The 24,812-nt window shown below is 32.8% G+C and overlaps 1 protein-coding gene and 2 long non-coding RNA genes across 4 annotated transcripts; all 3 read left to right on the top strand.

Moving 5' to 3' along the window:
• The first annotated feature begins 725 nt into the window (after positions 1-725).
• Positions 726-2,138, top strand: LOC121231797 (uncharacterized). The gene is made up of 2 exons (XR_005929842.1): positions 726-1,238; positions 1,901-2,138. It is a non-coding gene; the product is annotated as an uncharacterized lncRNA (long non-coding RNA).
• Positions 2,139-9,490: 7,352 nt separating this feature from the next.
• Positions 9,491-10,820, top strand: LOC107956389 (1-aminocyclopropane-1-carboxylate oxidase 3). The gene is made up of 3 exons (XM_041116546.1): positions 9,491-9,671; positions 9,762-9,988; positions 10,080-10,820. Exons 1-3 carry the CDS (start codon positions 9,567-9,569, stop codon positions 10,681-10,683), a joined length of 936 nt encoding a protein of 311 aa, XP_040972480.1. The 5' UTR covers positions 9,491-9,566; the 3' UTR covers positions 10,684-10,820.
• A 4,245-nt stretch (positions 10,821-15,065) lies between these two features.
• On the top strand, positions 15,066-17,167 carry LOC107955666 (uncharacterized). 2 transcript variants are annotated; one of them, XR_001700060.2, is made up of 4 exons: positions 15,115-15,445; positions 15,760-15,837; positions 16,555-16,620; positions 16,778-17,167. It is a non-coding gene; the product is annotated as an uncharacterized lncRNA (long non-coding RNA). The 2 variants fall into 2 exon arrangements; XR_001700059.2 differs by lacking the exon at positions 16,555-16,620 and having other exon boundaries at positions 15,066-15,445.
• Positions 17,168-24,812: the final 7,645 nt, after the last annotated feature.

Consider the following 24,812-nt stretch of genomic DNA (forward strand, 5'->3'; position numbering starts at 1 on the left):
AAACAAAATGGAGTTTAGAGGTCGATATGGTATAAGACATTTTCAAAATAGATGGGTGAACACATGATATATGATATAAGATAATATATAAAGTAAATTTATGAAATCTTTATATACAGATAAACATTGGGTATAATTATTGATAAAAAGAATGAAATTAATATTGTACAAAAAAAGAAGTAAACATATACGTTATATAAATAACAAAATATATATATATATAAAAACATAAGGATAATATGAGATACAATAAATGATTTAAAAATATTATTCACATAAATAATTTTAAAAGGGGATATATATACATAGAAAAATATTTACATAAAGTTAGATGAAAATAATAACATGTACCATAGCAAAAATAATTTAATATGTGCCCTATACATGTGAAAAATGTAAGAAGTAATTATATGTCAAAATATCATCTAATTAAAATATGAATTATAGGATTAACCTAATTTTATCATAAATTATATACCTAATAATTTTTTTTAAAAAAAACACAATTAATTACAAACTTATTAAAATCTATATGTATAAGAATATTAAAACTTTACTAATGGATGCAAATTAAATATAAATACAAAATATATGTTTAATAATAATTTAAATAATATACTAAATACCAAGAAATAATAATTCATGGTAAGGTATTACACATATTAAATGTATTTAAAAATTAACCAATCGTAGAATTACAAGGCCAAATTAAACTTACAGTAAAAATAAGGAAGATAATTTGCAAATAAAGCAATTACAAAATGAATTAATGCTCAATGCACATAAATGTAGGAGGACTGAATTTGTAAATATCTCGCATCCACAATGCATTAATGAACCGCGGATCAAAATGAAATGATGCACAAATTAGCAGGCCAAATTTTAAAATACAAGGTAAGCCAATTGGGCACAAATTGAAGACTCGCGCAAGAGGGGGATCTAACGTGCAAATCTGCCATTTAACAAAATGGTGCAAATCCATTTCACTTTTTTGGGCCAATGCGCAGACCTTTACTGCTATAAACAGTGCCGCTTGGCTTTGGGAATGATTTTAAACCCCCTTTCCTTCAAACATAACTTAATTTCAACCATTTTTTAGAAATAGCAACAGCCATTAACCCTCAAATGATAGGGTTTCATTTGGCTAGCAGATGACGAGCCAATATTGGACTAATGGCCGACGACGTGCGATCAACAACCCAACCTTTGCCTGTGAAGATTGCAATCATGGAGATCTGGTAAACCAATCCATCTCATTTCCCTTTTTTTTGAAAAAAAAACTTTAAATTGTGCTTTCCTTCTTTGAAAATCAAACAAAAAACAGAGAAGAAAAGGTTGAGAAGAACATTCGACCCTCACCCAAATCTCTTCATTTCAGAGATCGTTGGGTTTTCCTTGGTGTTGATCCATAAATTAAAAGAAATCTAGCAAACCAAAAATAGATCAAAAAAGAAAGAGGGAAAAAAACTAGAGATCTCCTTTATACTGGATTTTTTTTTTGTTTATGTATGTATGCATAAATGTATATTGTGCCCAATGAGCGTTCGTCCCCTCCCTTTCATTCGTTTTTCATGCGATAGATAAATCAAAGAAAACAGAAACGAAATCGAAAGAAAAATGAGAATCAAATCACCTTGTGAAGACTTTTTTGTAAAAATGAGAATCAAATCACCTTGTGAAGACTTTTTTGTTCAAGCTTTTCTGTATTGATTTTTTTTTGTTTTTGTGTCTGTATTCGTAAAAAGAAAGAAGCCCCCTTTACAATTGAAAATAGTAGGCTTTATATCCGAAAAAAAAGGAAAAGAAAAAATAAAAATCCATTTTTATTCTTCTCCATTTGCTGTTCTGTTGTCGTCCTTTTTGTTTGTCTCTACTGCTGTTGCTTTTTTTTGTTTTGCAGGTACGGGTGTGCTAGCGTGGCTGGTGGTGTACTGGAGCGTGCCAGGGCAGTGGAGGCTGAATGGTTGCGGCGCACAGAGAGAGCCCTAGGGTTTCTGCTCTTGAAATGTTTCGGGCCTTTTGGGCTGATGTAATTTGGGTCTGGGTTTATCCGTTAATGGGTTTTAAGATATTTGATTTTGGGTTGTAATTAGACAGATAATGGACTGTTATAATTATTTTTGTTTTTTCTTGGTTTATTCTTGTGGTCTGGGCCCGGGCATAATTTGGGCCTTACAGTATCTTTTGTTTTTCTTCTTCGTTATTTTTTGTTTTGGTGCTCCTTTCATCCTTCTCTTATTTTTTATTTTTATTTGTTGGTCATGGTCGTTAGTAGATACGGTTTAGTTGAGATTATAGACTGTAAACCACATCGATCAAAAGGGTATCGGGTAAGTCTTAGCCAGTCAGTTGTCTACATTGTTTTCTTTTTCTTCTTCGTAAGTTACTCTAAAGTGTTATGAGTTCTACGCGAATCGTTAATAGAAGGTTGTTAATTTTTCTATTTAGGCAGAAGTAACAGAAGTGGTGAACAGCAACATGCCAATTCCAACGATTGCTGTTGATTTTGTAGTAGGTATTAGTTTAATTGAAGGTTTCGTGTCGAAACTTTTGACTTGGGTTTTAGGAATGAAACTGGGAATGAATGTTGACAAAATGACTTAATTGTTTAATTGAATGCTTGTTTTAGATTTTGGAGATCCATTTTGTTGTTGTTGCTTCAAAATCTCTTCAGGTGCATACCGAAAACTTTACTTTGCAAGTTTCGAATCGCCAAAAATGGCGGCTGTCGACGCCAGACGGGAAGGCATATGGGCGTGTAACTCACTGTTTATGCTTAAAAACCATACGGCCAGGGACACGGGCATGTGACCAGGCCATGTAACTCACTGTTTGCAAATCCACATGGCCAAGGCACATGGGCGTGTGCCAAGGCCGTGTGGCAGTATGTTGGATCCTAGAACTGTTTTTGAGGCCGAGAAGGTTGCTTAGCTATGGTATTGGTTTCTTCGATATAAGAATGACTAGATTTGCTTATATGACACTGATCTGTGAGTCACATACTTGAATGTGCATTGTAATACTACTCTGTTAACGAACTGCAAAATTAATTTTGTACTGTATTGGTGTGACTGAACATGTGATATGTACTACTGCATTCTGAATCAATATGTGGTGGGAGATTGAGAAGAAGACGGGAGTCTATACTAAAATTATGGCTATGCCACATTTAGTAACATTATGATTCTGGCGCTTGTCGTTTATTGAGCTAGCAGCTAAGCTGCGTTTCTGTGAAAGTGTCATTGAACAGTGTAAAGGTGAGCAGGGACGGACGGGCATTAAATGTCCATAGTGGTGTGCTGGGATGGCTAAAGTTGGTGTGTAGCTGATAGATTAGGGACATTACATTTGAGTCTGATCTGAACTATTTCTGAACTGGAGTAATGCATATATACATATGTAGAATCTCTGCTTTGAACATAGAACGAACACCCTTCTATGTTGAACTGCATCTCTAAATTGGAATTTCTTATAAGTTACCTTTGTTGTATTTCATTCCGTTTTATGCACCGGGTTCATGACTCATCCTATTGTTTTTGAATTTCAGGTGGTAATCAGACTTGATCAGGTCGGCATCGCGGAAGCTCGGTCTGATGTTAAATGTTATTCCTAGTATTATTACTATTAGTAGGAATATTTGCTTTATGATGTTATGAATTTAGGAAGACTTTGTCTTTAATTTACCGTCGTGTTGAATGTATGAGATTAATGGTTTAATTTGATTACGATATGCTAGTGTGATCTTAGAATGGATAATTAACTCACGAACTTGGCCCGGAAGTCTAGGCCAGGTTTAGGTTGTTACAGTAAATCAATCTTAAAAAATAATAATTTTTTTACAACATAATAAAATTTTTAAAAATTTCTTAATATATTGTTATTGTTATAATTTTTTTTTAAAAATGTATATACTATTCATATAGTATTTTTAAAATTTTATAATGTATAGTATTAAAATATAGTTGTTTTACAATATTTTTACATATGGTAAAAAATATTATTTTTAAAAAATAAAAACATTTTAATGAAATAACATGTTTAAATTTATTTTCACATTATTAATTAATTTTAAAAATTAATAAATAATTTAATATATTTTAATTGATATATAAAATCCGTCCTTGCATCACAGTATTTTAAAAAAACTAATTAATTAACTATATTAAAAATTAGATTAGAGTTAAATTAATTTCCTCTTAAATTAAATTAGTGATCTATACTAAAAGTCCGATTAAAGTTACACTCTTATTTTAAAGAATACGTTATCATAATCAATAGCTTAGAAAGTGATTATATTTTAAATTATAATTAGATTTTTTAAATAATTTCATTATATGTTATAATTATATATATATTTTTTAATTATTCATAGTCCCTCCTCAACTCATAAATAGTCCCTCCTTAACCTATAAATAATTTCTACCATTAAATTCCATATAATCTACCATGTCAGTTATCCATTAGTTATTTTTTTCCTCTCATAAATTAAAAAAAAATACTGCTAGTATTTTGGGATAATTTGTATAATATATGACAAGTTTAGGTATCAAATTGGGTAAAAAAAAGGCTCGGGTGTCAAATTAAGAAAAAAATATCAAGTCCAAATACCAAATTGGATAAAATAAAAAGATTAAGTATGAAATTAGGAAAAAAAGTATTTAAGTATTATTAGGTATAAAATTAGGAAAAAAATATTTAAATGTTAAATTGGAAAAAAAATAAACTTAAAGCACCAAATATTATATTATATTATATTATATTAAGCGTAATAATTATGAATCAGCATGAAAAACCAGATGATCACCTGCTTAAAATATTTTAGGCATGGATTTTATTAATCTCTTGAGCAAAACTTCCAAAATGTTGATGTAATTATGAAAATTGAGGAAAATTTTCAAGTAAAATATTTCTTCACATCCTTATTTAATTTCTTTTTCAATTTTGAAAATCAATACAACGCAAATTCAAGTTTGACTACAAATTTGTTTTTAATGAAAATAAGTGGAATGAAATCTACTTTTTTTTTAAAAAGATATAAGTATAATTGTAAATAATAAACATTTCAAGAATGAAATCATTATGATGCAAGTATGGATTGGAAATTAAAATGGATTCAAATTAAAATTAAAATAAATAAATAAATTTAAAGAAAATCCACTCATAAAATAAATTTTAAAATTTTCAAAATTTTAATTGAGGACTGGAAACAAAATTGTTACGATGGCTTTTAAGAAAGGGTAATTACATTAGTAGTAATCCAATGATGTTTTTTTTTTGTCATTCAACTAGTTAATTTTGTCTTTTTTGGTCACCAAACTATATTGGATTTTTGGGTATTTTCATTTTTATGTTAGTCGGCTGATGACAGAAAACAAAACAAAATTGAATAGTTGGGTGATCGAAAAAATATTTTACTAATAGTTAGGTGACTATTTAGTAACTTTTCATAATTGAGTGGTCAAAAAAGAAAAGAACATAATTGAGTGAATATTAATGTAATTTTCCCATTGAGAAATTGTTAATCTAACTTTTTTTGACAAATTAAGCAGGAAATGAGGTCCCGTGTGAGATTAGCTTTATGGATTTCCTTTTTAAAAAAAGAGATTAGCTTTATGGACTTACATAGTGAATCAACTTCTTTAATTCTAATATGTCAAACTAATTGCTTTTAATGTGATTAAAGTAAGCTGCAGTTTTTTCTCTTCCATACTTGGTCAAAAAAATTGTCTCCCACTTGTTAATATAAAATTAATTTATTATTTTTCAAATAGTAAAAAAAGAAAAAAAAATCTTTTGATTAGGTACAAATCATACTTAAGTTGTGTTTTGCTTCCCATTAATTTTTTTTTGGAAAATTTGATAAATTTTTTTATTTAGACGATTGTATTTAAAATTTTTTTAAAAGTTATTCTTAATAACATAAATAGAACAAAAGTTATATTTGTTATAAAATATTACAGAAACATTTCTTTTTTTAGCAACCGAAATTTATTTTAAGTAAGCAATTTTTGTGAAGAAGGCATGGAAAATATGAACAGACAGAGTAAGTAAAACAGTTGAATTAGTTTTGTGTTAGCTTCATCTTTAATCGTCTCTCATTCTTGTATATATAATCAATAAAAAGATTTATATGTTTGCTTTTCTGTTAAAATACACTATAAATTGATAGTTTTATGATTTTATGTTGAATTTTAAAAATTTATAATTGTTAATTGTTAAAAACAATTTTAAAAATTAATGTTAAAACACCTTTTTATAATTTGTATAATTATCTCTGTCTTTAATTTTTATAATTTGTAAACCTAAATTAATAAAATGTATTAATCGAATTAAAATTTTGTAATGTGAATATTTTTTCATAAATGTACTTAATTTCAAACTTCTAAATTTGAAAAAACATATTTTTTTAATTATTTTAGTAAATTTTTTAAAAAATAGATAAGTTACTTTTAAATTTGTAAATTATATTGCTCAAGAAGTATAGTAATATAATCATATTTCAAAAAATAGATTAATAAAATTTAAATTGAATTATTTTGAAACATTTTTAAAAAAAAATAGTTTAATAAAATTTAAATTTGTTGAGTGTTTTTGTTGTGCGTCCTCTCGGTGAGGAGAATTGGGTATTTATAAGGTACGGTTATTGTTTATTGAAATGATGTCCTAAGTAGGCTCCATGCACACCAACACATATACTGTTCTAGACTTAACACGTGTTTACCGTACCATGCACTTGACTTCGCATCCTTTGCCTACGAACCCCCAGTAACATGCATACAAACCTAACTCACAAGCTCTCCCTGTGAACCTTTAATGTCTTTACCTTGTGGGATAGGTTCCTCTGCATGCATCTACTTGAGTTGTGGGTTGATAATTCGAAGTTATATCTAGATTTGGAATCGGTAACGAGAAATACCATAACAAAATTAGAATTTTTCTAAAAAAATTTAAATGGTTTGTAAAATCAAAATAATTTTTAAAACTTTAATAATTTAAAAGTGACATTTTAAAATAACATATTTATTAAATTAAAAAAATTAAAATTTGTAATCGTTAAAATAGATTTACAAAACATATTTTGTAAACAATTTTCAAATAAAAAAGGTTGTTTAAATACTTTGTAAAGGTACCAAAAACGAATGAGACTAAATCTAATTGATTAAAGCAGAAATCATAACTGAGATTAATATTTTGAAATTACCATTTATATTATATTTAATGTTTGTTAATTAAAAAAATGTTAATTTTTTTTTCATGTTAACATTTTATCATAATATTAACATTTATTTTTTAAACAAAAATTAATATGCATAAAGAACCCGTATCAAACTAGTGTGAAACTAAATTTACTAAAATGTAAAGCATCGAGTTATTTTTTTTTTATATAATTTAACCTAATCCAATCCATAGATATAAATATTAATATAATTAAAGTCGATTCATTTTGATGAAAAAAATAATAATAAATCTTACTCAATTTAACTATACTAGTTCCTTAATTTCATAAAACAAATAAGGGAAAAAAATGGAGAATAAGTTGCAATTGACCAAACTTATAGAACCAACAGGTAAAATTGTAATAAAATCAAGAGAATCTTATCGAGAAAGAATTGTATGTCATATTTGTACTTTTATCTTAAACTTTAAGATTTTTATTTGGATTTGATTTTTTTAGGACGAAAATCTTGATATAGTATTAAACTATTAGAAAAGGGATACAGATGACGTGCTGTTACTATTTCATACAATCCTTCTCCGAATATTATATTATTTAAAGAAGATGTGATTTTAAGCTTACCTCTAAATTATCAGCTCAAAGTACTTTGTGGAATCCAAACTAAAGAATGCTTACATTATTATTGAAAATGTAGAATTTTATGAATCAAACACCACTTAAATAATATTACATTCAATAGTTTCACGTTTCATGAACCGAATACTCCAGGATTTCTTGAGGTTGAATATAAATTTTTTTACAAGAAAATGAATTTTTCTCTAACAATTAACTTCAGAAGAAAAAAGCGTACATTTTTTAGATAAATGAAAAATTGTGTCATCAAGTTTTTTTTTTCTTTAAAAAAAAACTATGTTTAACATATTTAATATTCAAAAATTTAAGGTTTACTTTCTTTTTTTTTTAATTTTAAGTTTTCCCAAATTAGTAGAATTGTCTTTGTTTCTATATTTCACATCACACATTCAAACATGTCTATATTTGCCCACGTTTTGGGGCGACGGCGGCTAGCAACAGGCTATTTAGATTGATTTCGATAAGTAATGTATTTCATATGCTAATTTACTTGTAATCTTTCATCAATTCAAACAAAATAAGTTTACCATTGGAAACAAGAAAGTTGAGTCAAATTTTGGGCAACTCATCTCAGAACTCTTCAACTTTATCCATCAAATGTGATACTCTTCCTCCATCATGTTAGTTTGAAACAAAAATTATAGTTGAATTAATATTTCTTTGTAAAAGAGGAATAGGATCCATTTTGAAATTGTTATTTCCAACAATAGTAACACAAAAATATGGGGTTTAATATAGCAAGTAGGTGATGGGATAAACAAAAATGAAGATGAGATGAACGCAGTTTCAAATGGGAGATATTAGGGTTATTTGATGGTCTACGAGTGGGATTGTGTAAATGAAAGAGGTGAGCAGCTTCCCACACAATAACCAAACTTTGGGAAAACAACAAATTCATGAAAATAGATGGTGGTAGGAACCTTGGTGTCAAACTTACTATGACAAAAGACTTTCAAAATGGGTCCTATCCCACTCTAATGATTTTTACCAGCTCAGTCACATCAATTTTAAAAATATAATTAATTTTTAATTTTTAATTTTTAAAAATAGATAGTTTAATTAAGGAAATATAATTCATGATGTTCTGTAATTGTATTTTTAACATTTTATATAAAAATCATTTAAAAAACGCTTAAAATAATATTTACTTATTTGTAAAAATAACGATATTTTAATAAATTTATAATGATGATAACAACTCAATAAAAACTTGAAATATTAATGTAAATAGGAATAATATTTTATGTGTAGTTAGCGCATAAGTCTCGAGTACTATCAGTAAATAATATTTGATGATGTTTAAAGTTTTAATATTTATTTATAATTAATTATTATTTAATTATATTTAAATAAAATTATCTGTATTTATTTATAAATTTACCATATTTTTTGGTTTTATTTAATGGTAAAATGTCATGATTTAATACCGATAGTATATGAGAAATATAACTAAACAATGCATTAAATATTACCTCATATATTAAAATATGTAATAAATGTAACGTAAGTTAGAGAAGGCAAAGGGATACTCCCATAATAATAATAATAATAATAATAATAATAATAAAAGCACTTTCAAGTTCAACCCACAAAATTCCGTTGGCCCACAAAAATGTTAAGACCCTTCAAACCCACAGCTTCAAACTTCTATAAATACCCCACACCTTTCATCAACTCTGCATCAACAAAATCTAAGCTTTCTGCAAAAGAGTGAGGCTTTGAGAGATTTTTCAGAAAACAAAGATTTGTAAGAGAAATGGCAACTTTCCCAGTGATCAACTTAGAGAAGCTTAATGGTGAGGAGAGAGCAACAATCATGGAGCAAATCAAGGATGCCTGTGAGAACTGGGGATTCTTTGAGGTATCCTTCAAAACCAGATTTTGCTAATTTCAAAGTTTTGTTTCTTTTCTTTGTTGTGCTGATAAAACTGTTCTTTTAATGTATTTTTAGCTGCTGAACCATGGGATTTCCCATGAATTTCTGGACACTGTTGAAAGATTGACAAAAGATCATTACAAGAAATGCATGGAGCAGAGGTTTAAGGAATTGGTAGCAAGCAAGGCCCTGGAAGGTCTCCAGGCCGAGGTTACTGATATGGATTGGGAAAGCACATTCTTCTTACGCCATCTCCCTGAATCAAACATGGCTGAAATCCCAGATCTCGCCCATGAATACAGGTTTACATTTACATATACATACATACACAGACATAAAAGATTGGAAGTTCTTAGCTTGTCTGACACATGGTGGAATTGAAAAACAATGCAGGAAAGTGATGAAAGAGTTCGCACTGAAATTGGAGAAACTAGCAGAGGAGCTTCTCGACTTGTTCTGCGAGAATCTTGGGCTGGAAAAAGGGTACTTGAAAAAGGCTTTCCATGGGACAAGAGGTCCAACATTTGGAACCAAAGTTAGCAACTACCCTCCATGTCCAAAACCTGATAAAATCAAGGGACTTCGAGCCCACACCGATGCTGGTGGTATCATCTTGCTCTTCCAAGACGCCCAAGTGAGCGGCCTCCAGCTTCTAAAAGACGGACAGTGGGTGGATGTTCCCCCTGTGCGCCACTCCATTGTAATCAACCTTGGAGATCAGCTGGAGGTAATCACCAATGGCAAATACAAGAGCGTGGAGCACCGAGTGATTGCTCAAACCAACGGAGCTCGCATGTCGATAGCTTCATTCTACAACCCTGGAAGTGATGCCATTATCCACCCAGCACCGGCTCTGGTGGAGAACAAACAGTTGTACCCCAAATTTGTGTTTGAAGACTACATGAAGTTATATGCTGGGCTGAAATTCCAGGCCAAGGAACCAAGATTCCAAGCCATGAAAGCCAGGGAAACAACTCTTCCCATTGCAACTGCTTAAAATTCCTAAGCTCCTCTTATCTTTAGTGTGGTGTGTGAACAAGAAATTCCAGACTAGTAAAGAGTTCAGTATCATTAGTCTGTGTTGATTAATTATTAATGTAAACATCAAGAAATAAATTCTAATATATTTTGTTATTTACGGTAAACTAGTTAGTTGATCACTCAACTTTTAGGCTCTTTTGATAACTCAAAATGAAAATCTTGCAATTTTGTCACTCAACTTTAGGGTGCTTTCATTTTAGTCACTCAATCGTTAAATCTTGACGGCGGTTAACAATACATGCCACATAATGTCTTTTATTTTGATCACCCAATTTCTAGGCCGCTTTCATTTTGGTCACCCAAAAAATATCATTTTTTAAAGTATTAATTGGGATAAAAAAAGACTAAAATGAAAAAATAAATTGAAATAATCCATTAAAAAAATTATCAAATTGTACTTGTCTATCACATTGCCGAAAAATCTATTCTTTTTTTCAATATTGAAAAGTTAAATTTCAAAACATAAAAATCAATTAAATAAATTGTTGAAATTTTTTTATCCCTTGATAGTGTTAATTGATTTGCTATTGTAATATTGAAATTAATTAAATTAATCTCCTTCTAAATTTTAAATTTTTAGGTTATGTTTCCATATTATTTTTAATGAAATCAACTTGATAACTCATATTTAATAATTGTTTTCGAAATTAGATTTCTTTTGATTACATAATCTCGAATCTTTCATACGAAGCTAAAACCAAAGAAAAATCATTTCAATTAATTAAAGTAATTGCTTGTTCTTCGTTTGGGTAAAGAAGTGATGAAAATTTTTTGGTTTTGTTTGACACTAGAGGTGATCATGGGCCGGACCGGGCCGGGTTTGGGCTGGCCAAGATAAAATTTTAGGCCCATCTACTAGGCCCGGGCCCAGCTCGGCCCGAAATATGGGCCTAAAATTTTGTGCAAGCCCGGCCCGAAATAAAATTACTAAGCCCTAACCCGGCCCATATTAATTTTTTTTCTTATTTTATTAAATAAAAAAATTTTAAAATATAATAAATCAAATATATTTAAAAACATAAAAACAAATATTAAAACAAATAAAAATAATACTAAAACAATTCTTAAAACAATACACAAATTAACAATATAATAAAAAATAGTTATATTAAAAATTTAAAATAATTTTAAAAAATAAAAAATATATATATTAATATATAATTCGGGCTGGGCCGGGCCGGGCCCGGGCCAAAAAACTCTTACCCGAGGCCCGGCCCGTTTTCTAAACGGACCTCGTTTTTTTGCCCAAGCCCATTTTTCGGGCCTATATTTTTACCCAAACCCTCCCATTTTTCGGGCGGGCCTTCGGGCCGGGCCGGGCCGCCCGGCCCATGATCAGCTCTATTTGACATGGAATATAAAATTAATTAATTGTAAGGATTTTTCTTTACTTTTAACTTAGTATGAAAGACTCGAGATCATATAATCAAAAGAAATTTGGGTTTAATGTACTATTAAAGATGATTTATTTGAGTTGATTTTAATTAGGGAACATAAAATAAAATTTTAAGATTTAAAAGGAGACTAAATTAATTAATTTAATTAATTTTAATATTATAGTAACAAATCGGTTGACGCTATCAATGGTAAGAAATTTTCAATAAAGTTATTTAATTGATTTTGATGTTTTAAAATTTAAAAATTCAATATTGAAAGGAAAAAGAAATTTAAAATTTTCGAAAAGAGGATAAACAAGTACAATTTAACAATTTTAAAGCATTATTTTAGTTTCTACCTCTTTTTCACTTTAATCCTTAATGTTTTTTATCGCGATCAATATTAAAAGAAGATATTTTTTGGCTGACCAAAATGAAAGCAACTTAAAAGTTGAGCAACCAAAATGAAAGTGTGAACAAGATTAAGTCTGTACAAGTTAATTGTCGTTAGAAATTTAACGATTGGGTGACTAAAATAAAAACGTCTTAAAAGTTGAATGACGAAATTGCAAGAATAAATAAAAGCACTTTAAAAATTGAATTACCAATTAAGTAGTTTATCCTATTATTTAATAAAAAGGATTCTTGTTTTTTGACTGCCTTTTTTTTATTGGTGTAGGTGGATCTCACGATCTATCGATAGAAGAAACACAAGAATTAAAAAAAAGAAAAAGAAGAATTACTTGAAAAAGAAAGGGTCGTTTGCATGATTTAACCAACTCTTTTATGCTTCAATGAAAACGTACTTGGGGTTGGATTTTGACAAAATCAAGTAAATTGCACTTTTAACCTTTATCCATTTCCACTCTAGTCAACAACATTAAAATAAGAAAAAGAAATATGTGGCCTTTTTTTGTTTTACTAAAATATTATAAAATAATAATTATTTTTTAAGAAATAAAAATGAGTCTCAAATTATTTATCAAAATATTATCTTTTAAACAATAACTTAAATTTTTATAATGTTTTTTACATCTAAATCGTTGGATCTCAAAACGACAGAGATTCTCCATCTTGTCAAACTAATGTCTGATATGTCATCTCGGAATCTCAAATCACCACAAGATTCTCAAACCGCCATCAATAGTGGTAATTTGATGTTAAATTTACTAAAAGACTGTTCATTTCATATTATTTTGATAAATAACTTTAACCCATATTATTTATGTAAATCATTTAATTTTTTAGGGTTAAATATAAACTTACAACTCGAACTTATCTACTTCTCCTAAATTGGTACTAATGATTTTTATGTCTCAGATTGATACTCAAACTTTTTTCCGTCAACTAGTTCGGTACTTCTATTTAACATCCTTTTAAGTCTGGGACAAATGGCAAAATAGAGTTGTGACACCTAAAATGATGGCATCATGATGATGTCACAATCTACAAAATATATTAAAAATTAATAAAAATACTTTTAAAAATTATTTCCATTTTCTTTTCATTTTTTCTTATTTCCTTCTTTTTTCTGTATTCCTTTCTTCTTCCTCTTGTCAATTTTCCTTTTTCTTTTCTAAGTTCTTTTGAAAAGAAATTTAATATTTAATATTTTTGGCATTGCACTTTGAAGTTTGAAAGGAACTAGATGGTCTATGGTTATTGATTCATTTCCTGTTTGATTTTGATTTCGTTTTTGTTTCATGTTTTTGTGAATTTGACTACAAATTGAGATTCAAATCCCAGCTTGGTGGTTACTGCATAAATATTTGGGTTCGTGTTCGATGCTTATTTTAAGAAAAAGAATTTGGATGGCGACAGCCAAATTGGTGGAGCTGAGGCTGTTGCCTGTTTTCAACGCTCCAATTTGCCTAAACACGTTCTCACTTGGCTCATTTCCCTTTTAATAATTTGCCTTTTTGAAAAGAAATTTAAGAACACCTATAAGAATACCCAACAATCCATTAAAAAAATTCAGAAAATTGACATCACAAACAAAACCAATGTTCGACGTCGGAGCCTCCAATTGTGGATTATGAAGATTTGAAACTCTCGATTCTTTTGAAGATTCCAATGAAAAATATGGGTTTAAAGATTCAACAACATCCATTGCTTTGCTCTTCGAGCTTGCTACAACTTCATCAATGGCGGAATTCATTATTTCCTCCAAATCTCTACCTTTAAAACTAACAAATCCTTCCAATATCATCTTCCCAGAACCACATTTTTTTAAAACAGTTGGCTCTGAATATGAGATTTTGAAACCTATGGATCTAAGTGATGTTTTAGCTCTTTCTTCATTTCCAAAACTAATGGATTTTAGTTACTGAATTTAAACTGCCATTGTCCATTTCAGTATTGCATTCACCAAATGGCAATGAAAAAGCAATACTCATTTCTTGTCAAACAAACTTGATAGTTTTAGGTAGGCATTTTATCATACAAAGAGCAAACATTTAAAAAAAACCCTAGCACACATTACCTCAAAAGCTTGAATTGTAGATCTAGAAAAAGAAATGAAAATGGAAATAAGAGGAGAAGAAGAGAGAGAGAAATGAAAGGTGGATAAGAGAACAAACATCTATGATAACGCTGCAGTACGGTTGTGGTGCATACTAGCGGTAGCAGCAACTAGGGTTCGGAAAGAGAGGGGGAGAATAAAGAGAAAAAAGAAATGGAAGTGGAAAAGAAAAGGGAAAAAAAAAAGTAATGATGTCATTATACCACGTGTTACAATTTTATTTTACTACCTGTTTCAGACTTAACTATGTTAGAAAAAAAGTACCAAATTAATTGAGAGAAAAAAATTTGGATACTAATATAAGAAAAGTGGACAAGTTCAGATACTAGTATTATATTTAATTTTTTTTTATAATATTCAAGTAAAAAGGCCAAGAAAAACATCTAGACTAGAAGAAAAATAAACTAAGTACAAAATTGCATTAGATATGAAGATTTAGGTAATGTTTGGTTGGGTGTAATAGGAATACATTACAACCCAATTCAATGGGCCCACCATCAAAACAAAGTTTGGTTGCCTGTAATGGCTATTACACGCTGAATGGAATCATCTTCTATTACAGTACGACCCGTAATAGCAATTCAGGGTCTTGGGGTCTGATTAGATATTCAAAGGCACGGGTAATAACATTTTTCCCTATTTTGGACCAAAATATCCTGTCTGTCATCTTCATCTTCGTCGTTTTCACTTTCACACTTTAGACAATTTCTTCATAAACATTTTTCCCGATGTAAGCGTTATAGAAATTGGATCCTTATCGACGACAAATCAAGCTTCATTCACCATCTTCATCTTCCTTCCGTTGAACCTCCTTATTTACGGTAAGTGATGGCCTTTGATTCCTATTTTTTTCCTCTGATTTTTTTAGTTAAAGTTCTTTTTCGGTCTCACTTTGATCCTTCTCAGTTTCTTCATTAGATCCTCATAATTTTTGTGTTCTTTTTTCTGGGTTTCTAGAGTTTGATTTGGTAGCTGAATTGTTTTGGGTTTTAATGAATCAAAAGCTTCAACAAATTATTTTAAAGTGTTATTAGTTTGTTTGTGTGAATTTTGTAAATGTTTCATGCTTAATTTTTGTTTCTTAATTTTTATTTCATGCTTTAAGTGGCTGTGCTATGGTGTTACCCCTTTCCAGCTGCTGTTGTATCTACTACTTTGAAGCTCGCTAGTCGCCACCGTCATCTCCAACTGTCGCTGTCAGCGTCGAGTTCAGGTGAGGCTATACTACCATTTTTTTACAAACTTTTTGTTTGTTTGTTTGCGTAGCTTGGGTTGTAAAATGTTAACAAAGTTAAGCTGTTTGTTCTGCTCTTTCTTTCATTCTTCTTGTTTTTCTTCCTTCACGCCACTCTCCCACCACCGTTAGCTTCTTATTGAGGTCATATTCCATCGATTACCCTAACCAATCAAGATCCCATGGCTACACCATTGCCAATTCCACCTAAACTCCCTTGCAGCTCAAAACTCTCTCCTTTACTGCTTCGCTTGCCATGTTTACTTCTTTTCTCATTTTCCTCTTATTTTTCCTACCTCCGGCTTTTCCTTTAAATTTGTGCTTCCTACTAAGCTTTTTTTTCTAATCTCTCATAGAAGGGTTAAGCATTACATTTGCTCAATCTATCCTGAGTATCTATGGATACTACTTGCGTCTGTTTGAATGCAAAAGCAAAATGGAATTCGATTTCATTTTGTTACGTTTGAAGTAAGAAATGTTAACTTTGTTCATTTTCTGATTTTTTTGCTTTTTTATGTATTGTTTAATTATTTTGGAGTTGCACTCACTGTAAATAAGTGCAAAAGTCTATAATAGAAATTTGATAAATATGTATTGTTCACTTTTCACAATCTTCTTAACTGCTTATATGCTTTAGTGACCTACAATAAAAGAAAATTAACTAAAATAATTGTTCCCCTCTAAAACTACAAGTAGAGCTTCGTGATGTTGGCAATGGAAACAAAGTAAGTTTGCGCTTCGGCCCTGAGGAGCTTGTTGAAAGTATGCATCTTAACTTGTTGAATTCTTTACCCAGTTTGCTTAAGTTAAAGTATTTGTGGGCTATGGTTATGGTATTGCATTGAGCTTGAACATTAGATATGGCTTAAGATTCTGCTACGAGATCAATGAGTTATATTCCTTTTACATTGTTTTGCAGGCCTAAGACATTTGACCAACTGCAAGTACTATTGGACTTATCGGCAAGTCTGCTGCTTACCTAAAAGGTTGAAAAAATTAAGACTGGACTTGTTGTGCACTTGGTTTGCTAGAAGTAATTTTAATTCTCCTTTTATAACTTTTACCTCTGTTTTCTGATATGGAGTTGACACTTCCATTACTACAGCCACTAATTATCCTTGCACTCATCTTCATCATCATTAAGATATTGCTATGCCATTAAAACTTGGATGTGATCTATGGTTATGGTATTGCATTGAGCTTGAACATCAGATATGACTTATGGTATTGCAGTTTTTGTTGGAATAGTTTTTCTAAAGTGCGATTGAATATTAATCCCCAATACAAAGTAAAAGTGTTTGTTTGGCCCTGTTATAGTGTTCATTTTGCCTTTGGTTTTTTACCAAGTTTATTTTTATTTGAATTTTTTAGTTGGAACCATTATGTGTTAAATGTGTAGTGGTATATTATTTCCAACACTGGTTTATTATTTCCTTTTTAATTAATTTAATACAATACAAAAATGTTAATTGCCTCTAAATCCCTGCCCCTTACCAACAAATAAACAATATTTACTTTTTAATAATGCATATTATCACCTATTTTTATAAAAAAAAACTGTAATATTTTATATAATCACATTATGCAATATCATAATACCACGTTAGGTTTAAATTTAAGAAAAATTGTCAAATTTAAGTACTAGTGTGAAAAAATAAATAAATTTAGAGATTAAATTAAAAAATATATAATATAATATAATATAATATAAGGAGGTAAATGTTAACAACCAATCTAAGTTGCTGTTTTGCAAAAAAATAAAAATAAAAGATTGAACAAATCAATCTAAATTCTTGATAAATTATTTACTTTTACATAAGTAAATATAATTTTAAATAGACTTATCCTATTTATTAATTTTTATCTATAAATTTACTTCAACTTACCTTATCAAACATTCAAATGAGTCATAAAAGAGGATGTTTTAAAAAAAGGGATTTTTTTTGTAGGACAAAAACATAAAACAAGCGCATTCTAGTGTCACGGGCCAGAGTTCAAAGCCTGTGACCATCGAACCAAATGCATCCGATGGAGGTCTATTATTTAGATGGGGATCATTTGACCCACGTGAGCTGGCCCGATTCAAGGAACTGTTGAAGAAGCTTGTCAGATTAAAGTCTGGTTGGCCCAATCGGACTGGCCCGTTGCTTGAAGAGATTGAAGGTCCATCTACAAATATGGAAACATGATCTTAAAAGATATGATATTATAATCTTAGAGATCTTAGATATGATATGGAATCTTATAAGATATTATTTTATAAGATTACATATCTTATCTAAGATATGTAATATTAGAAGATATGATATTATATTCTTAGAGATTTGATGGTAGGTACCCTTTAATCTTGTCCGTCGATATAATTGTATCTTGACTGTCGGTTTTGGGGGAGCTCAAGTATAAATAGAGAGCCTCCCCTCATTTGTACTCACTCCATTCATTGTTTCATTATTCTTTGTGAATAAGAGAATAGAGAGCATTTACTCAAACACTTTGTGTGCGTCCCTTTCTGTTGTTCTTTATAAGCTTCTTTTGGCATAAGTTTGCTTCCGCTGTACGAGTTGGTGCATTGGAGGAGTTCTTAAGGAATCCTCATTCGAGTAAAGGCTGAATTGGGCGAGTTTGGACGAACGAATCGCCTAAGGCCGCACGGATTACGAGACGAAAGGTCTAGCCTAGTGACAAGTGGTATCAGAGCTAGAGTTCGAACCAAGAAGTATCCGAGCTATTGGTTCAAAGGCACTGTTGGGATGTCGAAAGAAGAGTTCGAACAAATATGGGCGAGAAAGCCTTTGAGGAAGATGCTGTCGGCAATAGAGGTACGCGTGGGTAAACTTGAGGAGTCCATGGAAGACGTTAAAGAGTCTGACAATGCTCGTGGGGAAAGCATTGAAGACATGAAGGAGCAGTTCAGAGACTTTGTGACCACGTGTCTAACTTCCCAAAGGGATAACGTGCAAGAGTTGCTAGATTCTCAAAGGAAGAAGCTGACAGAGAGGAACAATGCTCTCGAAGCCATGGTGAAGGCTTTGAAGGAGGAAACAATGGCCACGACGCTGACTTTAAGCACAAGAATAGAGGAGCTCGAGGGAGAGCTGGCCTTGTGTCGAGCAGCGGTGGAAGAAGGAGTGTCGAGTATAGCACTCAATAGCGAGTGTGTCCCGGAACCGAAAGAGTTTGTGGGGACAAGGTCTGTAGGTGATGTGGACAATTTCTTGTGGAGGATGGAAAACTACTTCCGTGCCAAAGGCATCGTGGATGATGCGGATAAGGTACAAACTGCTTCATTATTTCTTATTGATATTACGCTTTTATGGTGGCAAGGTAGGACCACAGATAAAAGGCAATGTGAGATTGGAACATGGGAGAAGTTCCAATACGAGTTGAAGGGACAGTTTTACTCGGAGTTTACCGAGGAAGAAGCTCGGGCAAAGTTGCAAGGAATAACGCAACGGGGCACAGTGGGGGAGTATGTTCGTGAGTTCAAGGAACTCATGCTCCAAGTTTCGAATGTGACCGAGAGAGAAGCAATGATTGCTTTTCAAGAGGGATTGAAGCCGTGGGTCAGACAGGAGGTGGAACAAAGAGGTGTCCAAAAGCTGTCGGAAGCCATGAAGGTAGCGGTATCCGTGGTTAAGCTTGGTCTAGGGAAAGACAAGCTTGGATCTTCCAAGTCCGAGGAAAGAGGTGTATGTGAAGAGGATCATGAGGAAGATACGGATGAGTATGGCTATGACAACGGCGACAATTGTGGTAATGGAAAACCACGAGTTGGGAAGAAGAAACCCAAGAAGAAAAGGGACAAGCTGAAATGCTTTCTCTGCGACGGTCCACACATGCTAAAGAAATGTCTGATGAAATCCGCGCTTAGGAAGAAGCCGGTGGGTAAGGCCTTGGGACTTGGTTTGAGCGCAACGAGTGTTGAAGCCAAGGGGGCCGAAAGCGAGAAGAAGCCAGCCCAGTGCTTCTTATGTCATGGTTCGCATAGGTTGCCGAAGTGTCCGAGGAAGTCTGTTATCGATGGGAATGATCGAACAGATACGGAGCCCAAGAAGCTTGGTTCGAGCAAGGGAAAAGCCGAAGCCAAGAGGGTAAAGAGGAGCAAGTCTGTCATCGAAGAGAACGATGGAGCAGACAAGGAGCCCAAGAAGCTTGGTTCGAGCAAGGGTAAAGCCGAAGCCAAGAGGGCAAAGAGGAGCAAGTCTGTTATCGTAGGGAACGATGGAGCAGACAAGGAGCCCAAGAAGCTTGGTTCGAGCAAGGGTAAAGCCGAAACCAAGAGGGCTAAGAGGAGCAAAAAGAAGAGAGTAAAGTGCTTCTTGTGCCGTGGTCCGCATGAGTTGCGGAACTGTCCAAAGCAAGCCGTATTCAAAGAAAAGGCAACGTCCGAGCATAGAGAGTCGTCGGAGGGGCTTCCACCCAAGGGAGAGGTGAGTTTGTCATCGAACTTAGAGGAAGAAGTTGCGATGAAAACAGTGAAGCTAGGAACAATAAGGCTTGAATCGAGTGAAGCGTCGGAGTTGGCCGAGTCATCGACAAGGCTTCCACCTATGGGAGAGGTGGGTGGTGCATCAGACTTCAAGGAAAAAGAAATGATGCATGTGGGACAGTTGACCCGAGTAAATGCAAAGGTACATTCGAAACACTCTGATAGTGTTTTGCATTCTAACTTGTGTACTTGGCGAGAACGTAGGGGCCCTTTCGAAGTTCTTGAGCAAGGAGGCCGAGAGGCTGTGGGCAAAGCGAAGCCAAGTGTAGTGAATCATGAGGATTCTGTTCGAGGGAAGTTAGAATGTGGGCAAGAAAGTGACATAACTCCTTGTCGTCGAGATGTACAAACGAGTAGGACGGCTCGAGTTAAGAAGCGACGGAAGCCGAGGCAAAAGTCCCAAAGAAAGGAAAGAGCTAAGACAACGAGTGGGATCCAAGGCGAATCAAGTCAGTGCCATTCAAGAGTCGCAACGAGGACGTTGCGAGAATGGGTGGGGGAGAATGTTACGGGCCAGAGTTCAAAGCCCGTGACCATCGAACCAAATGCATCCGATGGAGGTCTATTACTTAGATGGGGATCATTTGACCCACGTGAGCTGGCCCGATTCAAGGAACTGTTGGAGAAACTTGTCAGATTAAAGTCTGGTTGGCCCAATCGGACTGGCCCGTTGCTTGAAGAGATTGAAGGTCCATCTACAAATATGGAAACATGATCTTAAAAGATATGATATTATAATCTTAGAGATCTTAGATATGATATGGAATCTTATAAGATATTATTTTATAAGATTACATATCTTATCTAAGATATGTAATATTAGAAGATATGATATTATATTCTTAGAGATTTGATGGTAGGTACCCTTTAATCTTGTCCGTCGATATAATTGTATCTTGACCGTCGGTTTTGGGGGAGCTCAAGTATAAATAGAGAGCCTCCCCCTCATTTGTACTCACTCCATTCATTGTTTCATTATTCTTTGTGAATAAGAGAATAGAGAGCATTTACTCAAACACTTTGTGTGCGTCCCTTTCTGCTGTTCTTTATAAGCTTCTTTTGGCATAAGTTTGCTTCCGCTGTACGAGTTGGTGCCTTGGAGGAGTTCTTAAGGAATCCTCATTCGAGTAAAGGCTGACTTGGGCGAGTTTGGACGAGTGAATCGCCTAAGGCCGCACGGATTGCGAGACGAAAGGTCTAGCCTCGTGACACTAGGATAAAGTAGTGAATTTATTTTGTTTTTTTTAAATATTCTTAATATGTATTGTTCATTTTTCTTAATATGTATTTTTTTTAAAGAATCTAAATAGACCCTTATATTTAGTTGTAATTTCTATTTTGTGCTTTGTAAATATATGTATTGTTCATTTTTCTTTTTGATAGTTTGTTATTGCTTCCTCTTTTTATTTGGCTTGTTTGATTGCTTTCTCCACCCAAAGTTGAGCATCTTATAGTCACTAAATCACTATAAGTTCTTTGGCAATTAATTTTTTTGATTTTGTTTTACTGTTATTGAAATTAGTATTGGAGAAATGTGACCCTTTTACTACGATTTGAAGATATGTAATACTTTAATATTTTGCAGTAATGGCTCGTCTGCCTTTAATAGTACAAAGTGAGAGGCGTAAAAGAATTGGTCTTGCTATTACAATGTGGTTGCAAATGTGTATAGTTGTGAGTTGGTTTTTAGTTGCATTGTGTAACACCCCAAACCTGGCCTAAACGTTATGACTGAATCTGGCAGCGTCAAATGAAAGTGCTTTTAGAAAACCTTTTTCAAAACCTTATCCAATGAAAATCGTACAAATTATTATCTTTACTTAAGTCTTGAAATCTCTATCCCAATTATTATGTGAATACATTTCATTAACGTGGAAACTAAAACCTCATTCAGTTATAAATCAATAAACCTAAACATTGAAAATCCCAAAATAAACCCAAAACAATTCGAGTCCAAAGACATGAGTAATCTCAATTTTTTTTTAAAAGTAAAACAGATGAAATAAATGTTACTTATAAAACCAATAAGTATTTACCAGTGGTCATCATCGAGCCCTCCATCACACCGATCCATCTACTACTGGGGATTACTTGACAAACAAAATAAACAAATGGGTGAATTTTGGCAAACTCAGTGTGTACATCCCCATAAGCAGAAGCATACGAACATATAACAGAATACAGATAGCTCGGCCTTAGCCGTAAAGATATCGCATGTATAACAGATCAGATATCAGAGAACATGCCCACCAACTCTGCACACCATTTTCGACTGACCTAACATACCATGTGGGGATAGAATCGACCCACCTAACCCTACACACCAAGTATGGGGATATAGTCAACCCATCCAGGCCTACACACCAAAAGGTACCGTAAAACAGTACTCAACAGATAAGGACAACGTAGCTGCCAGATATCAGGCTAGTTGCCTCTCAGACTTCATTCTCTTCACAACAATTCCAACCCAATCAATGCAACATACATATCATGGCATGCTTATATGCAGGTATCAGAGCATATCAATATCATGGCAGAACAGATAAACAAAATCAGACAGTTACACAAGCTTATAATAACATGCTTTTGCATACAGATTAGGAATCATTCATAGTATGGGGTCTGAGTAATGCTTACCGCCCTTACAATCAGGTCACAGTCGACTTAGTCGATCCATACAACCTTACAGAACATTTCAAAAAAATTGAGCTCACACGCTAGTGTGCCCTGCCCGTGTGGGCCCACACGCCCGTGTGGGTCACACGGCTTAAATTGGCCTTGCTAGTATGAATCACACGACCTGGCCCAAAATCCCCACTTGCCCGTGTGGCCCACACCGCCCATTTTTCTGAGCCTGTGCCTCGCACACGACCTACAAGCCATCACACGCCCGTGTCCATCGTGCTTGTGTGGTACGCGTACGGCCTGACTCGTCGATCACACGGTCGTGTATCACCATACGACAGTCCACACGCCCGTGTGGCGTCAACAGTTTCAGTTTCAGCTTTTGCTGAAACCATTTTCTATACAACCGAAGTACACATCTGGTATCAATTAGAAGCTAACGCAATCCCGAGCACTCCAGAACCTATTATTAACAAACCCGAGACCAAAATCAATCACTTGAAACGATTTACTATGGATACCCAAATCCTGAAAAACTAACAACAGTCTACCTTTAACGAAAAACGGCAGTTCAGTCTACCTTTAAAGAACAACGACAGTTCCTTACTGATTAGTGCGTCGTTTTAGCAGTCCACAGATTGATGATCGTCTCCTAAACAGAAAAAAATTCTCTTAATAACCTTATAATCGTAAAAACCAAACAAATGCACCGCAACACTTACAGAATCCACGCTAACCGTAGAGAATAGCAACGATGAAGAAAAAAGACCGAAAACTAATACTTAACGAAGTAAAAATCAATAGCAGCAGGGAAGTTTCGGTTTGGAAGAAAAATAAAAAAGAAAGAATGTGAAGAGGGAAAAATAGAAAAAAAATTCGACAGGAAGAGTTCTTTTGGGGAACTCCTCAGAAAAATTTGATAAACCCTACCTTTTCAGTGTTTTAGTTCACCTCTAATTCTATCACAGCCTTAGTGCAAAAATTAATGCCCAAACCAGGATTCAAACACAGGACCTCTAGCATAAACCTTTTCCACTTAACCACTAGACCAGTAGGCCCATTCTGTTAATTTTTTACCAATAATTTCCTTTAAGCCTTGTAGCGACGTAAAATTTTGCTTTCGGTCGCTAATTGTGGTGATTTATTGAAAATTTGAAAATCGACTTTCGACTTTATTTAAAAAAAGGGAGTCGCCATCGATCTTTTTTCTAGGTGTGATCGGACACCTAATAAATCATGTTTTTTGAAAAGAAAATTTATTCTTGAACAAGAATGATAGCCAAATTTAGGTCTTACGTGAAAATCATAGTAAAAGTAGGGTTCGGGAGTCGGTTACGCGCGAGGAAGGTATTAGCACCCTCGCGACGCCCAAAATTAGTATCTTGTAAAACACGCGTTGTCTTAATTCTCAAAAATATGAGTTCAATTTAAATTTTAATCGTGATCCGACCAAAACACTAGAATTTTTGTAATTTCGATCTCTTTTGAGAAGGTTGTTCTTTTTTAACACGAGCCGATGATATTCACCCAACATAGCAGTGAAATCAACGATTTAATGTTAAATCGGCACGTTGCCTTATTTATTGAAATTAATTTAAAGACATGAATGAAAATATTTCTAGATAGAACAAATAAAAGTAAAAGGAAACTAAAATTGATGTTGCACTATGGTATGAACTACTATGCTAAATTCGGGACGGACAAATAATAATAAAAAAGCTAAGAATATACGAAACAGATAATATTTAAAACATTAACAATATACATGCGATAGTAATAATATAAAACAATGATAATGCATATGGTATTAAACGTAATAATAGTGTTAAACACTAAATAA

The sequence above is a fragment of the Gossypium hirsutum genome, chromosome A07 (genome assembly GCF_007990345.1).
Source record: "Gossypium hirsutum isolate 1008001.06 chromosome A07, Gossypium_hirsutum_v2.1, whole genome shotgun sequence".
Taxonomy (NCBI): Eukaryota; Viridiplantae; Streptophyta; class Magnoliopsida; order Malvales; family Malvaceae; genus Gossypium; species Gossypium hirsutum.